Below are 15,724 nucleotides of genomic sequence, written 5' to 3'. Positions count from 1 at the left end.
ATCTCTTTGCATTATTTCTGGTTTAATTTTGTTTGTTTGTTTTTCTCCCTTCAGGGAGAGGAATCTCTGACTTTGTTAAAGTCTCTGACTCCTGCTGAAGCTGAGGAAGTTGCAGAGAGATTGACTATATGGGGAAAACTGGTGTTAAAGAACAAACCAGATGATTCTGAAGAGGTACCCAGTCTTTTATGTAGTAAAGAAGTTATTTTAAGTGCTATTCTTACTCAGATGCTTAAAAAGAGGTAGGGGATGCAAATGGAAAAACTGTGTCTTCCAGCAAAAAGGGGATGAACTGGTGCTGCTTTGAGCAAGAGGTTGGACTGGGGGACCTCTTGAAGCCTCTTCTAACTTGATCCTGTGTACTATATATAATTTTTTGTTATTTTTAAAGGCATCTCTGTGGGGTAGCATGGCCATCTGAATTCAATCAATAGTTTATAAATCCTGCCTCACTATTATTATTATACCTCTAATCCTCTGTATTTTCCAGTGCTTTCTTTAGTCCCTTGGAGAACACCTGTTTAAAGACTGTAGGTGTGGCTTTGCCATGCACCAAAGTGTGTTGCAGCTTCCCAGCTGACATTACACATTGTCTCCCAACCACAGAAGGGAATTTTTGTGAACAGTTGCTTGGGGGAGTTATTCTGGGCAAGGGAAGGAAAAAGAAAGGGAGAAGGGTGGATGTTTCCAAACCCCTGTGAGAGCTAACAGACTGTGTGGAGCAAATACATAATTACACCTAGAAAGTATTTACTGTTTCTATAAAGGATTCATATTTACAATAACTTTTTGTTCCCTTGCTTTTCAACTGGTTGTATCTTAGACTTGATAATTGTTGCTGGAGACATTTGGAGAGCATTACTAAGTGTTTTAACAGAGTTGAAGCCTGAGGGTCTCTCTCTGCTACCAGCAACATTTTGACCAAAAAGAAACCCCAAACCCATTAACCCATTAACCTCTTCCTTTCCTGCAGCAAAAAGCACAAATGTTTATGACCAAGACACTCGTGGACGTCCTAAAATTCCTGCTCAACACTCAAAAAGGTACAACTTTAACACCTCACGTGTTGTTTGGAAATGGAATCAGGGAGTAAATTGGTTTTCTCCTCCAACAGACAATCCCGTGAAGGAACATGAACATGAAGCAAACCTAAAGATGTTTGAAACACTTGCCACCCTGCAGGTAGGTAATTGATAGCTTCAAACCACTTCTGATTTACTGTGGTTATTCCAAATCGTTCTTACCACTTGGGTTATATTCAAAATTAACTGTATTTACAACATACATGCAAAGGTTGGTTTTAGTATTGACTTCAAAGAGATTCCAAGGCTACTCTACTGGGAAAGTTCCCAATTAGAACTCAGTTGTCTATTTAAACCAAAAATTTAGACATTCTCCAAAGTCTTAATTGGTAACACTGCAAAGACTTCATGATAGAGTACTGTGAGGATCTTAGTATGGGAGGTAAACTTATATTAGTTAATACAGCTTTTGAGCATGAGGTTTCCTTCAGGTTTTTTATTTTGCTTCTCTACTGCCTGGCAAAATCCTTTAATTTATTACATAAATCAGCAGTTGATAGAAACCAGTAAAGTCAACTTTATACTGAAATATTCCTCTAATGAAACAGGTAATAAAAACATTTTAATAAAAAAGAAGACCTCAACATTTTTAAAGGAAGTGATGTGAATACAAATGTATAATTGTTGTTGCAGGAATATTTTGATATCTTTCTCTCAGCTGAAGAATTCAGCAATCCTTCCCTGATGTCTGAGCTTCTTGAGCACCACATCAATGCTTATGAAAGTGCCAGATCTGCAGCAAAGACTAGAAAAGTGCAGCCAATGAACTGTAACTCAGGAGATGGCAAAGCCAAGAACCCTCCCAGTGAATCCAGGCTGTACAGACTGGCTTTGCTCCTGCAGGTGCCAGAGCATGAACTGGGAGAAAAACTGGCCTTGAGAGCTCTGGATGCTGGAAAAGTTGAAGTTGCTGTAAAAATATGCAGGTAAAACTGCAGAGGTTTTGAAGATCCTCACTTTTAATGGGCTTTTCTGAACTATTTCTGATACTTTGCAGAATTAAGTACGTGTAGAGCAAAGGAAAGGGTTTTCTGTTTTAGTTCTTTTTTCTAAAAATGAGTGTTTAGGCAACATGCTTATTGTTTGTATGCAATATGGAGTGTGGAATTAAGCCACTGTCTCTGAAAATTGCCGCTGGTTTTTGCCATAACATGATTACTCAGTAAAAATATTCCCTCCCCTTTTATAGAGTAAGGCCAAATATTAAAAACTCTTATGAGAATTGTTGACTTAACAGAAAGAAACTATTACACACTGACTGGTTTTTAGCTGGTCTCTGCCTCATGCTTAGGTTGTCACATAATTTAAACTTACTACCTCCTACCCCCAAAAGTGTTAAATATATTTTTATTATTAATGTGTTTTAGGTATTTCAGTATCTCAAAGGTAACTCCACTGCATTTCACTTCAGTCCCAGCAGTGAGTGAGCTAAAAGGGAGTTAAAGAATTAGAACAGAACGTGGCCTTAAGTAAAAGCCCTAAGAACTACTGGGTTTTTTTTAACATCCTTTTCTTTTTTAATAGGGAGTCCTATGAAAATCACTGTAATGCAGAAACAGGGAAGCTCTTGTTTTCAGTGGGTCAAAGGCTTTGCCATATGTTGGGAGCTGATGTTCCAATGATCCTTCCTACTGACATGAATCTCCCAGCAGTGATCCATGAGCTGGCCTGCCAGGCAGCCACGGTGTGTAGTGCAGGTAATTACTGTTATCTGTTATTTATGTTCGTGTTGGGGGTCCCAACTTCCCAAACAGCAACGAATAAACCTGAAACCAGAGTGACTTTCTGTATATGCACCTGTAAAAAGAAGTGCTGCAAAATTGTTTCCTCCTAACGGGACATATGAACCTTCTGTTCATGCTGATGAACTTCATATTTTTACAGATTTGCTGTTGGATTGTCTGGAACTCTGTCAGTACACTTTGATTGCCAAGGACACCTACAGACAATGCCAAATAGACGAGGGATTTACAGCAAAGGTATTTTCTGTACTGTCCATTCTAGGTGTTATTTTCCCTCTCATTTCTCCAGCAATATTTAATCAGAAAGCAGACAACAACAACAAATCCACACAGAGCTCTACAAAGAAAAATGTCCTCAAATATGAGTGTATTCAGCTTAAAGAATGATTTGAGTCCTAAAAGCATTGCAGCTGTGGGACAAGCACAAGTAGCATTCTCCACTTTATAAATCCTGCTGAAAATATGAGTGATTTTATTGAAGAACTGCTGCAAGAGAGCTGACTTGCAAGCGTGGCAGGGAGGGCTTGATTTTTAAATACATGCATTATGTGAAGGCATTGCCAAGAGTTTTGTAAAACTAAGATGATCAAGTCCTTGAACAGCATCTTTGTTTTTTGTTTAGGTCAAGCAGTGCTTTAGGCTACTTGAAATGAATGGGCTCTTACAGCTGGAGTGGAGCAGAGCTGGGCAATGTTTGTGCACAGAATGTTGCTTTTCTAAAAAATGATCCATTTGAAAAATGTTTGCTTGTAATATTTGGCCAAGAATGTTTATGAAAGCCTCCATTAAGTTAATTAAGAAAGCATTTTGGCTGTACAGCTAAATAACTGCAACATGAAAGAGAAATGGGGCCACTCGAGGGAGGAAATGTGTTTATTGCTACTGGCCTTTCAACAAAAGGAGGAGAGTAAAATCCATTTTCAGATAGAAGGTTGTGTTCTATTCCTGTGTTCCAAAACTGGAATCTCTTGCAACACTGAGTTTGTTAGTAGACTTATTAACTCTTCTTTTTGTTGAGTGTACTTTTGACAATGTTCTTATTTAGACAACATCTTTTGGAGGAGACAAAGATCCTTATGAAGAGTGGACCTATGGTGACTTCTTTAATGAAGATGGAATAGTCCTTGATGCACAGACAACGATGCCAGTTACATATGAATTTATTTCTTCTGTTCTGCCTCTTTGTGGTAAACTTGCTTTCCTGAACATTGAGTCTGTATTTCTTACTGATTTTTATCTAGAAATGTAAATAATTCAGGGGGTCTATGGAAATTATCACCTCAGAAATCTCAATTAGACAAACTCTCAGAAGAAATATCCACTGGGGGGTGTAGAAAGGAAAGGTGACTTTGGGTTTTGTTCTGGCTCAGGAAAAATCTGGGTGAGAAATGCCTGAAGTCTTGGAGAATGTTCTGGAAAAGTGTCACTATAAACTTGTACTGTTCCTTTGATCTTCTCTAGATGTTCTGGCTGCCACTAATGACAACAGGATTTTATCAAGAGGAATTTCAGCTCATTCTAAAATTGTATTTTATACCACTGTAGATACAATAACTCTTAAACCTTTCAAGCATTATAAACAGAAATCCACAACCCTGTAGGTGCTGAAAGAGATATTCCCCCTAGAAAATCACTTCTGACCAGGCACAGCCAAAAATAGCAGCAAATGGCTCTGAGAGTTCACGTGTCTTTATTTCCTGCACTCTCCCTGTAGGATTTTTTAGGTCCTGCCAGACTTCCCAGTGTTGCTGAGATCCTGACAAAGTGCTGATGTTATTTGTCTGTCTTTCAGAGGTCAAGATGTATCCCTTGGAGTCCACCAGCCTGGCAAACCGGGCCTTTGTTGAAGGTATCACAGAATGCTTTGGGTTGGAAGGGACCTCACAGATCCCTTCGTTCCAGGGACATGATGGCACTGACAGTGTAAACCAGACACTGGAAAACATGAGGTTTAAACTCAATCTCCACAAGCATGATTAGCTCATAGGGGTTTTTTTAATAGGTGCCTAAATGTTCATTTAAAGCCATATTTTGGTTCAGCACATGAAATGCCAGTTTGGGTGGTAATTCCTGCCATTCCACCATGGGATTTTGAGCATGTCAAAGGCTGTACTTCAGTCCAGAAGTACTGTGAGCTGGGATCATCAAAGCCTGCCCAAGAAGATGACTTCTGGTCACAGACTTCTGGGTTTTGAACTAAAATAAGAGTCTGTATTTAATCAAAAGCCCTGAAAGTTTCAAAGGGAACTAAGGCTGATCCTGTGTCCTAAATTTAAAAGAAGAACCGCTCTGATAGGAATTCCAAGAACAATGTGGTTAATATAAATAAACTAATTATTTTCTGGGGTTGTTTTTGACAGGCCAGAACCTTCTGCTGGCAGTTGGAGCTCCCCTGAGTGCAGCAGTGCAGACCCTGCTGGAGTGCAGTCAGTGTGAGCTGGCCCTGAGGCTCACGGTCTGTGCCTTGGGGTCCTGCCTCCAGCACGGCATTTCCAACACCATGGACCTGGCCCTGAGTGAAAAGGTAGGGCAAGGACAATGCTGAATTCTGAGAGTCAGTCTTAGAAGTATCCCAACTATTAACAAGGTTAGAGCAGTTCTATAAGGATTTGGGAGGTGTGGGAGAGGCCCTCACTGTGACCCTTGTGTTACCACCACTCCATCAGATGTTGAGCCAGTTTGTGAAAGGAGCTGGTGGTTTCTCCCCTATTTTTCGTGATCCTCTTTCTCTTTGCAAAGTATATTTAGAACTAAACTTTCATTCCTGATCTAGAATGAACAGATGAAAAATGGTTTATGATGTTGCTTTATCACTGGTTAGCATGGGAAAAGTTGTGAGTAGAATATTCAAGAAACATTCCTCAATTCAAAAGCACTTGGAAACAGAAATCCTTCTTCTATCTAGAAGAAATCTTTCCAAGACCTTAAATAAATCAGCAAATACAATTACCAGAGTACCTATTATTACTGTAGTACCTGTTATGCTGTAAATTACAAAAGAGGTTGAAGACTTAGAATTTATTTTTAATTGTGGGGTTTTTTTCCTGATAGCTATACAGTGTCAGCACACTTGCTAAAACCAAGAGCTTCCTCCTTGCTATGAAAGAGAAATGTTCTTCTGTCATCAGGAGCACTGCCCTGAACTTACTACACAAGGTAAGAGTGCTCTGGGAAGGGTAAGAGGGAGCCCCTTTCTCTGCTCTGTCTGGCAGCCACATGGAATCATTTTGGTTGGAAAAGACCCTTAAGATCGAGTCCAGCCATTCACCTAAAACTGCCAAGTCCACACTGAACCACGACCCTGAGCAGCACATCCTCTGAACACCTCCTGAGATGGGGACTCCACCTCCCTGGGTGGGTGGATTTGATCCTCTTGTGGACTGGGGCTCTTTGACCCTGCACCAGTTGCTCTGCTTCAAAGGTTATGTACAGTGAGAGCCTCAACTTTGGGGGATCCTTGTAGAGTCCTAAATTATAATAATGGCCTTTTTGATCTGTAGGTACACTCTATCTCATTTTAAATCCTGGGTTAATTTTAGATTTATAGACTTTTTCTAGTTGGAGTCAGTTTTTAAAAAAGCTATCTGCAAAATCTGCAATCTACCGTGTTCTAAGGCAGTTCAGGCTGAGGGAACTTACTTTTAGACTGGCTCCAGGACATTTAGATTCTAAGTTCTAAAACCTGAAATGCATTTTTATTCTTTTTTTTCCCCTCTAACTTAAAGGCCCAACACACCTGTGAATTACAGAGTACTTTCTATGTTACACTTTAAAGAAAGAGACCTATTTAAATAAACTCCTAAAGTTTATAAGTTTTTTTTCCCAAACCACAGGTGTTCAACTGCCGTGTCATAGATCAGAACCTGGCACTGGGCTATTGCACAATCCTGCCCAAGGAGGAGATGTTCAAGAAGCTGTGGGATGTCATAAACAATACCTGGCAAAATTACAGAAAAGTTCTGGTAAATTCCCAAATCCTTGAATTCCTTCAGCAAATAGAGAATATTGAGGAGTTTCTTTAAAAAAGACACCAACACTGCCATGTGGTGGGGCAGGAGTTTGCCATGACTAAAGGTAGAGCTGTTGGAACAAGTTGTTCTGTATCACAAGTTGTGCACAAAGCAGTTGCTGTCAATACTCAACATGATTTTTAAGCCCATGCATTGGGTTTTAGCTCATCATGACTCATTCCAAAGCTTGGGACCATTTATTTCAGGTCCCATCATATGTTATATCTACATCATATTTGGGATAAGTTGTTGTCTGGCAGCAGTTGTCAAGAATGGAATTAATAAATAAATATATTAAAATGTAAAGGAAGATGGGAAGTAAAGCATAAAGAAATGGGGAGGGAGAGTGATGTTAATTTTGAGAAAAAGTACCTCTTGTATTAGTTTCTACAACATTCAGAAAATATTTTGGAGACAGTTAATTTTAAAGCAGCTTTGAACTTCCAGCTCAGGAGGTGGAATAGTCCTGTCACCTCCTGTGAGGTTTGTTTTCATTTTACACAGTTGTGTGATCATTTATGAATTGTTTTAAGTTCCTCTAAGGATTTAGACCTTAGGGTTCCCAATTTTCAGATTATTTATTGGACTTGTATTCACTTCCCTTCTCACTCCTTTCAGGCAGTAGCTCTGGTTGGAGCACAACTTGCTGACCAATATGGTGAGGCAGAAGAAAAGAAAAAATTCCAAGAATTGGCTGTTGATGCAGAATGGGGTCTCCAGCTTGGCAAATTTGGTGTAAGACTGATTTTATTTATTTATTTTAGGGGTTTATTAACTAATCAGTTAATAATGTCAGTATAGTCTGAGATTTATGGTGGGTTTTACACAGATTTCACATTCAAATGTAGGCACACTTGGGATTGATTTTGGTTTTAATTTTTCAATCTGCTTAAATAAACCTCAGAAGCTGAAATGCAATAATTGAGGGGGCTATAAAAGAGCTTTGGAGATTTTAAGTGTTATTTGGCCCAGGGGATAGTCAGCAAATGCACTGCTTTTTCCTACTCTAAAAGTGTCTGGATTGAAACTAAAGAAAACAGAAAAGGTCCACTATATAAGGAATTAGTCCCAATATTGTCTAAAAGATTTTTTGAGAAGAAGAGAAATTGTTTCTTTATCTACAGATTTCTTTTGAGACTGTATTTAGACAACCACCACTGAGGAAGAAAGAACTCATAGGAATGCTGGTCCAAAACCCAGAAGTAGACACAGGTCTCATCTTAAACTACTGCAGGTACTGATTCTCTCAAATTAACTGTATTCAATTATTGCTGTAATAATAACCATGACCACTCACATCAATTTTAGTTTAAATAAATCCTAATTAATACCATATGCAAACTGTTCTTTTTTAAAAAAATATTACTCAGAATACATCCTGGTCTTGGATTACTGTATTCCAAAGGAAAACCAAAGCTCACAGAGAAAATATTCTGGTTTTTTTTCTAGTACTTTCCTGCTGGACAGTGATGCTGCACTGCAGCTTTGCATTGAAACACTCCTGCTCCACAACACCAACACAAATCAGGGGGAAGAGGAATCTGCAGAACACAGGGAGGAGCAACCTCATTCCACACTGCTGGCCAGAGCCCTGGAAATAACTCCTCTGCTCAACAGCACCAAAGCCCTGGTCACAAACCTCACTGGAATATTGTACAAGGTAAAAAAAAACAACACAAAAAAAAACCCCAAAAAAACCAAAAAAGGCAATCCAAAAACCCAACACACCAAAACAATCAGAAAGAGTCTCTGGAATCTGCATCTCAAGTGCCCCGTGTCACCTGAATGACAGATTAATAATTCCTCAGAAATTTGAAAAGGTTGTGTTTTTTCCCCAAATTTTCCTAAAGCAGGTAAACATTAAGTTTCAGTTTTCTGCTGCTCTATAAAAAAATTACAGCAACATATCTAATTTTCATTAAAGGCAGGTAGAGTCTTTCACCCCCACTTCCCTTAAAAAAACTACCAGAAAATAACCAAACAAAAAAGTAAGGTCTAAGTATCACAGTTCCATATTAAAAATAGGTGGGGAGTAAAAAAAATTATATGTTGGGGTTTGGTTTTGTGTTTTGGGGTTTTTTTTTGTGGCTTTTTTGGAGTTTTTTCCCCATCACTTCTTGCTTGGTCTTTCTGCAATATCCTGATAGTTTTTTTAGGATTCAGGACTATGAAGTGGAATTCTTTTTGTTTCAAAGAATTATGCCATGATTCTTATGTTGACATAACACTGAAGAAACAGTACTGATGTTACAAGAGTTGGTATTAAAACTGGGAAAATCTACTCACTTGTATGTTTTTATAAAGACAAATCATGTGAGGCCTTATCAAACAGACCCTTATTTTGAACAGCTGGATCCTTATGACTATGAAACCATTGAGATTGTCCTGAGAGTGATACAAAACGCTGATGAGAAGAACACCAGCATCCATCTCAGCCAGGTATGTCCACGGGTGTTCCTGTCACCTTGCCAGGGCATCTCTGTTCTGCTTTGTCTATTTATTAGCTATTTATTTATTCACCACTGCTGAAATTCAGTGAATTATTCTCTGTACACAGCTCTCCCTCAGAAAACAGAATTCAAGGAAGTCATCTCAGCAGTGGCTCACAGCAAGGATAAAAAAAATCCCCACGTGTTTACCAGCTCTGCCCCAGAAAATTGCCTCTGGGACTCAGCAGTTTGTTTATTTTTATTTTCTTATTTCTTTTTTATTCCTAGGCTTTGAGCCTCCTCAAACATCTGGGATCTTATCAAAGAATTTCTCCCCCTGTAGAACTGGAACACCAATATGTTTTAGAGCAGGTGAATCCCTTATCTCCAGCTGCTCACACCAGGCTGCCCTTCCACCCGATATTCTTCAGAACTGCACAGTGTTTCTGGAACATCATATGTAGGTTCAGTGTTTTTTATGGTTAGATATATATATATATATATAAAATTCCCTTTCTCTGCTATCTGACTACTTTAAATTTCTACAGTATATGTTGAATATTAATTGTAACTGTTAATGCAGTTTTCATCTCGGGTACTTCTGAAAGCATTTGTGCTCCCAAATTGCCACCCAGAGGAGCTAAGGGGATAGAAACAAAGCAGAATTCGTCCTCAAATTCTTTCTTAAGACCTCCCAAAGACCAAAGTTATCCATATATCCCACTTCCCAGCCTGGATAATGAAGATCATTTTCCTTCTCTCCCAATGGAGGTCCCCATCTACCAATAAACTAAAAGTGCTTGATTTCACAGAGAAAGCTGCAAGTGGACTGGGACACTTTCACAGGCAATTGTCCTTCTCCTTTCAGCTCCAGAGCTCAGTGAGGAATCCTTCCCAACCCTCCTGCTGATTGCCAAACTAATGAAGGTAAAGTAGCATCTGGAAAGAATTTATTTCAAAATTATTGCCCCCTACTCAAAAAAAAAAAAGGAGCTTTCATCTTTCTTTTGCACGATTTTGGCCTCACTAGAGAAGTTCCCACGACTCTTAATCCCCTTCCATGTTTTCCCAGGTTTCCCTGGACACCTTTCACATGTCTGCAGCTCGATACGTCTTCGAGAAAAAACTGAAACCAAAAATCCTTGAAATGAGGAGCAGTGGCTGCCCCTCAGTTGTGAACAAGGAAACAATTAAAACTGTGCAGACCATCCAGTCCTACCTGCTGGCCATCGTCAACCCCGAGTGGGCCGTGGCCATGGCTGTCAAGATTGTCCAGGAATTCCCAACAGGTGAGGCACAAACGGGATGGGGGAGGAACAGGAGGAGAACAGGCTCGAGGCAAGAGCGAGCATGTGACTAAACCTGTGTCCAGTATCCTCCAGTGAAACCCAGGAAACTTGGAGAGGAAAAATTAATTTGTCTCCTACATCCAGTTTTCTATCACAGTATCACTATTAAATCCTTTTTTCTCTCTTTATAGAATCCCAGAATGGTTTGGGTTGGAAGGGACCTTAAAAACCATCTCATTCCACCCTCTGCCCTGGGCAGGGACACCTCCCACTAGACCAGGTTGCTCCAAGCCCTGTCCAACCTGGCCTTGTTGTCCTGCTTAAAGTTTCTGCACATTCATACCATCTCCAGACAAGGTTTCCCCCAAAAGCAAATATTTCAGCCCGGTTTAAGCTGGTTTCTCTATTATCTGAATCCAAAGAGATATAATATCTTTTTCTCTTCAGGCACAAGAGCTTCCCTAACATTTTAAACATTCGAATTCTTTGAAATAAAATGGATCTAATGTGTACTGTAGAAAGGATTAATGAAAATTTAATTCATTTACTTCTTTTTTTCTCTTTGAAAAAGGTCCTGATCAAATTCAGGCATTGAAATTCTGTCGCTATTTGGCTGACAAGTGGCTGAAGAACACCAGAGCTGAGGTAATGGGAAACAGGACTGCTGAATAGTTCAGCAGTTATGGATTTTTGATTTTTGGTGTTTGGGACAGTGGTGTGTAAATTGTACCGTAACCAACCCTGATATGGGAAGTACTTTAGTGGAAGTGACCCCCCAGAAGAACCCTTTCTGTTCTGGAACATTCTCCTCTCCACAACCTTGGAGGTTGGACAAAAAACCAGACAGTCTTAAGGAAGAATAAATTGTTCTTTCCCCTGTTTCTGTGCATTTTTCTTGCTGCAGCAGAGTGAGTTCCAGCTGTTGGATCAATAACATGATTAACTTTTGAGTTCCAAGATTCTTTAGCTCTTTGTGGTGTTATATATAAAGAAAGGCTGCTTTGACTTGATTCTCAGGCTCCTTTTCACATGGTTGGGAGGGAAAGGTGAAGAATCTCAGCCCTGATTACAAATATCAAACTTTCTGTGGAGTTGTTGAGACACAATGAACACTAAATAGTTCTCTGTACTATGCCACATGTTCAAACAGAATTGTGGCAAAATTCTACTGTAATTCCAGAGGCCAAGATTTCAATATTAATCTTTTTCCTTCTCCATTTTACCTCAAAATATCCTAACTTTACACACTGGCACTTATTTTAGTTGGTTTTTTCACAACATACCTTTGCCATTTCTTCCAAGATACCTTTCCTAGCAGAGCAGAAAGCCCAGGTGATTTTTCTTGTGCTTTTGAGTAAAAGAGGCTGTTTTATGTAAAACTGTGGTGTTTTGCTAAAGGATGAGTCCCATGGAAAAGCAGAAGTGCTGCAGAAGAAGTTAAATGTGCAGTACCAACGAGCAGCAACAGAAAATGTTCTCATAACACACAACCTGAACACGGGGGAGCAGATGAAGTGTGTTGGGAAACCAGCCCGGCTGATCACCTCCCTGTATGAGCACCACAGCATAGACCAGAGAATCCAAAATCCCACTGGCAGAGATTATCCAGGTGAGGATCCATAATCCTGCTTCAAAGGAGCAAAGAGAAGCTCTTTAAAAAGCGCTTTAAAAATGTGTGTTTGGCAATCCCTTGTCTCTGCCTCTTCCTGTAGATATCCACAAGGCAGCTGAGGAGATAGCTGAGATTAATGAGCTGGATATGAACATAATTCGGAACAAACTGCTGGAAAAATGGCTGTGTCCAAGCACACCACCCTCAGAAGTAAGTCACCCCAGGAGATTTACAGGCCACTTACACAAAATATGGATTTTCTTTTTCACTTGACCTAAAAACTAAGGTTATTTGGTGGAATTTGCCTTTAGAAGCCATGAAGCTATTGAAGATTTCAATCCCTTTGTAACACTGCACAGTCATGTCTCTGGTGAGACAGACTTGAAATGCTCTCCTTTCTCTCTGTACAGAGATTAAAATCTTATTTTGGTGTTAGAAAAAAGTTGTGTGTTCAGCCTAAAGGAGTAAAGCAGCTGTAAATACATCAGCCCCATTAAAGAGATTGCAGGGTTTAAGCAGGGATAGGACCAAGCTGTTTATCCAAACAACGTAGAAAACTCACAACTTTCACTTCTTTTTACAGAAAACTCATGAAATCTTTGGAGAAGATGAAGAAATCCGAAGGTGAGCGTGTTGTCTCACATAAAACATGGTGAATTATTTTTAACTTGCAAGCTAAAAATAGCTTTTTCAAGAAACCTTGTTAGGTTCTGTGTGATTCAGAACTCACTGTTCTTATTTTTGCTTTCTGGTGACATCAGTTTTGAATCATCAAATACTTATTTATGCCATGGAATGCCATTCCCAATAAGTTACATCTGTGCTTAAGAGTAGCTATTTGGAGGTTTTCCCCTCCTTTTCTATATCCTTGGAATATCATATCCTTGCTCTCTTTGTGACAGTGAAATATTTACATTGAAATGACTGTTGGTATGTTGTGTTTCAGTAGCTGTGCTGGTACTAAAAGCAAACCTGTTTTTGCAGAGTTATTTACCTGCTTCAGTCTTGCCCAATGGATTACAGTTCAAGATTGCTTTTTGCAATTACAACTTCTACCACATCTGTAAGTTGCTGAATTCTAATTTTAGCTCGATACTCATGAAATTTTTACCTCTTATTAAAATCAAGTGCTGTTGCTTAACTGCACAGGCTTCGACCTGAGGCCTTTGTATCTGCAATTTCAATAGTTTATAGATTTGTATGAGCTCCCTGTTTCTCCCTCTCCACCAACCTTTGGGGTAAAACCATGGTTTTCACTGAATTTTGATATTGACTGTCAAGGGCAGGCCTTAAACTCTGGGTTTTCTAAATTTATTGCTGATATTATTTGAAAACAGCTTCATTAAACATATCTTGGAACATGCTTTAAGCTGGTGTAAGACATTGGCTCACTTTGGCAATTAAAGCAGAGTGGTAAAATTCTTCAGCAGAGCCTTAAGCTCCAGTTTTTCACTCTTAGCAAATGTATTTGTGATACTACATATCACAAATAGTCAAATATTTTCTTTTCACTGTGGTTTTTTCCCCTCCTCAGCCCACTGGTGTCACTCAGCTGACCTTTGCTCACAGGAGCAGAGCACTGAAGTGTCTGCTCCACTTGGCAGATGCCAACACTGTGGAATCACTCTTCAAGAAGCCCATTGAGACAGTAAAGTAAGATGAATTTTCCTTAAAACATCCCTTAACAATAACATTTTGTTTGAAAAATCTCTGTGCAGGAATGAAATTTGAGTTGTAATTGTTACAGTAACTGGTTTATCTCTAGAGATGATCCAACTCATCCATCATTCAGGTGAAAGAGCTTTCCCTAAGCAATTACCAGAAAGTTTTTTACTTCATTAAGATCATAATTATAAATACAGGCTACATATTTGTTATTAAAGCAACAGAAGGACCCTTTGCAGTATTATCCCAAGGTTGAGCATATGAATTAAAATACTCACTGTAAACCTCATTAACTCCTGGTTTGGGGGTTACTTTTTTCCAGGTATTATCTAAGGTGCTGCATTTATCTGGCAGAGTTTGAAAACTTGAATATTCCATATACTTATGAATCATTCCATAAGAGTCCTAAGGAAGGAATGATTAAAGGGCTATGGAAGAATCACAGCCACGAACCCACGGTAGGATTTTTAAACCCTCTGTGAATTTTTGAGTGTTTGTTACACGTTGGGTGGATTTACACCTTTGTGCAGAGCTTTGCTAAACAGATGTTGCTTCAATGTACTCTGGAAATGACAGAGAAAAGCTTTACCCTTCCTACAATTAGAAAATAAAGTGATATCACACACAGGTGGGTTTTTTGGTTTTGCTCACATGTGTAAATTCAATTTGAATGTGGCTTGTTCGTGGCTTTTGAGGAGTTAAAGGTCCTGGTAATGCTGTAAAAATCTCAAATGCCACTGACAAGCAGGAAAGGTTTGAAGACCATGAATGTTTGTGAAAATACAGCCTGTCCTTGCTCTCCCTCAGGCCGTGAGACTGGTGACAGAACTGAGTTTGGACTACAAAGTATATGATCCCCAGCTGTGGAATGGCCTCCTCCAGAAACTCCTGGGCTTCAACATGGTAAGGAATTGTTAAGCAAGGTGAGAAAAAGGCTGGTTTTATCCACTGGTTTCAGAAAAACGGGACAAATACATGAACTGTAAACTTCCTGTGACCAATTATTGATAATTTACACACTTCGGGCTCTGAGATACTGAGCTGGTGATGATTTGAGGAATTTCTGGTTTAGCATTGACTTTTGCTCTTAAATTGTTCCAGTTTCATTTTTTTAAAGCCTTTCGGATGGCAAGAGCAAATCCTATGGTAATAAATTGAAAACTTCCTTCACATTATTACAATTTTATAACATAACATGCCTATTTTTGTGTGCAAATATATACAAAACTCTGCATATATGTATTTACATGTGTTTGTATATATATATACAAAAACATGACCCCTAAAATGTATTTATAATTATAGCAACCGTGATTGTTGTCATTCAGAATCTTAATTACTTCTGATTGTCAAACTTTATGTAATGTTGCTACAGCCTAAGGAGGTAACAGATGTACCTGGCACTGGGGTTGATGATTTAATTTACTGAACTCTAAAGCATATTTCCATATGTATCAAAGGTACCTTGAGGAACTCTAAGTTTGCATCCTACAGACAAAACAAGCATAATGCAGCTCTGTAGATTATTGCCAAATCTTCAAACATACCCAAGCATTTTAAAATCAATTTTCTTTTCCAGACTCAGTATCTAAGAAGAGTTTTGACAGCAATTACTGGCATTCATTCATTATGGGAAGTAAGTAAATATCCTCTGACTTCTCATCTTTTTCTTACTTACCAGGAATTTTGTTTGTGTGAGCCATGAAAAGACCCTTTTTGAATTACTATTTTTATGTCCAATGCAGCATATCAGTAAACATTGGACAGAATCATTTTGCCAGCAGTCAAAATATGGCCAAATCTGAGACTCTGAGATAAGGAAAGCAGTGTTAGGGAATAATTCATCCAGGATAAAAAGGAAAGAATATTGAGAGGCTTCCCTCCCCTGCAGGGAG

At 39.0% G+C, this 15,724-nt stretch overlaps 1 protein-coding gene across 2 annotated transcripts in view; it reads left to right on the top strand.

The window, feature by feature from the left end:
* Positions 1-15,724, top strand: part of KNTC1 (kinetochore associated 1) — a 34,889-nt gene that overhangs the window by 14,532 nt on the left and 4,633 nt on the right. For both annotated transcript variants that reach the window (XM_027689521.1, XM_027689522.1), the window contains exons 31-57: positions 55-174; positions 974-1,043; positions 1,115-1,182; positions 1,716-2,008; positions 2,607-2,779; positions 2,967-3,061; positions 3,870-4,011; positions 4,617-4,673; positions 5,185-5,348; positions 5,876-5,980; positions 6,658-6,786; positions 7,453-7,569; positions 7,959-8,068; positions 8,284-8,494; positions 9,184-9,273; positions 9,552-9,723; positions 10,132-10,190; positions 10,336-10,552; positions 11,124-11,197; positions 11,951-12,161; positions 12,265-12,374; positions 12,748-12,788; positions 13,149-13,227; positions 13,699-13,817; positions 14,152-14,287; positions 14,637-14,732; positions 15,409-15,465. In XM_027689521.1, the coding sequence (XP_027545322.1) occupies positions 55-174; positions 974-1,043; positions 1,115-1,182; positions 1,716-2,008; positions 2,607-2,779; positions 2,967-3,061; positions 3,870-4,011; positions 4,617-4,673; positions 5,185-5,348; positions 5,876-5,980; positions 6,658-6,786; positions 7,453-7,569; positions 7,959-8,068; positions 8,284-8,494; positions 9,184-9,273; positions 9,552-9,723; positions 10,132-10,190; positions 10,336-10,552; positions 11,124-11,197; positions 11,951-12,161; positions 12,265-12,374; positions 12,748-12,788; positions 13,149-13,227; positions 13,699-13,817; positions 14,152-14,287; positions 14,637-14,732; positions 15,409-15,465 (3,315 nt within the window). The remainder of the gene's footprint in view (positions 1-54; positions 175-973; positions 1,044-1,114; positions 1,183-1,715; positions 2,009-2,606; positions 2,780-2,966; positions 3,062-3,869; positions 4,012-4,616; positions 4,674-5,184; positions 5,349-5,875; positions 5,981-6,657; positions 6,787-7,452; positions 7,570-7,958; positions 8,069-8,283; positions 8,495-9,183; positions 9,274-9,551; positions 9,724-10,131; positions 10,191-10,335; positions 10,553-11,123; positions 11,198-11,950; positions 12,162-12,264; positions 12,375-12,747; positions 12,789-13,148; positions 13,228-13,698; positions 13,818-14,151; positions 14,288-14,636; positions 14,733-15,408; positions 15,466-15,724) is intronic.

The sequence above is a fragment of the Neopelma chrysocephalum genome, unplaced genomic scaffold (genome assembly GCF_003984885.1).
Source record: "Neopelma chrysocephalum unplaced genomic scaffold, ASM398488v2 Primary Assembly neopelma1_77, whole genome shotgun sequence".
NCBI classification, from domain to species: Eukaryota; Metazoa; Chordata; class Aves; order Passeriformes; family Pipridae; genus Neopelma; species Neopelma chrysocephalum.
The sequence above is the reverse complement of the archived record's forward strand: the minus strand, read 5'-3'. Positions and strand labels throughout refer to the sequence as shown.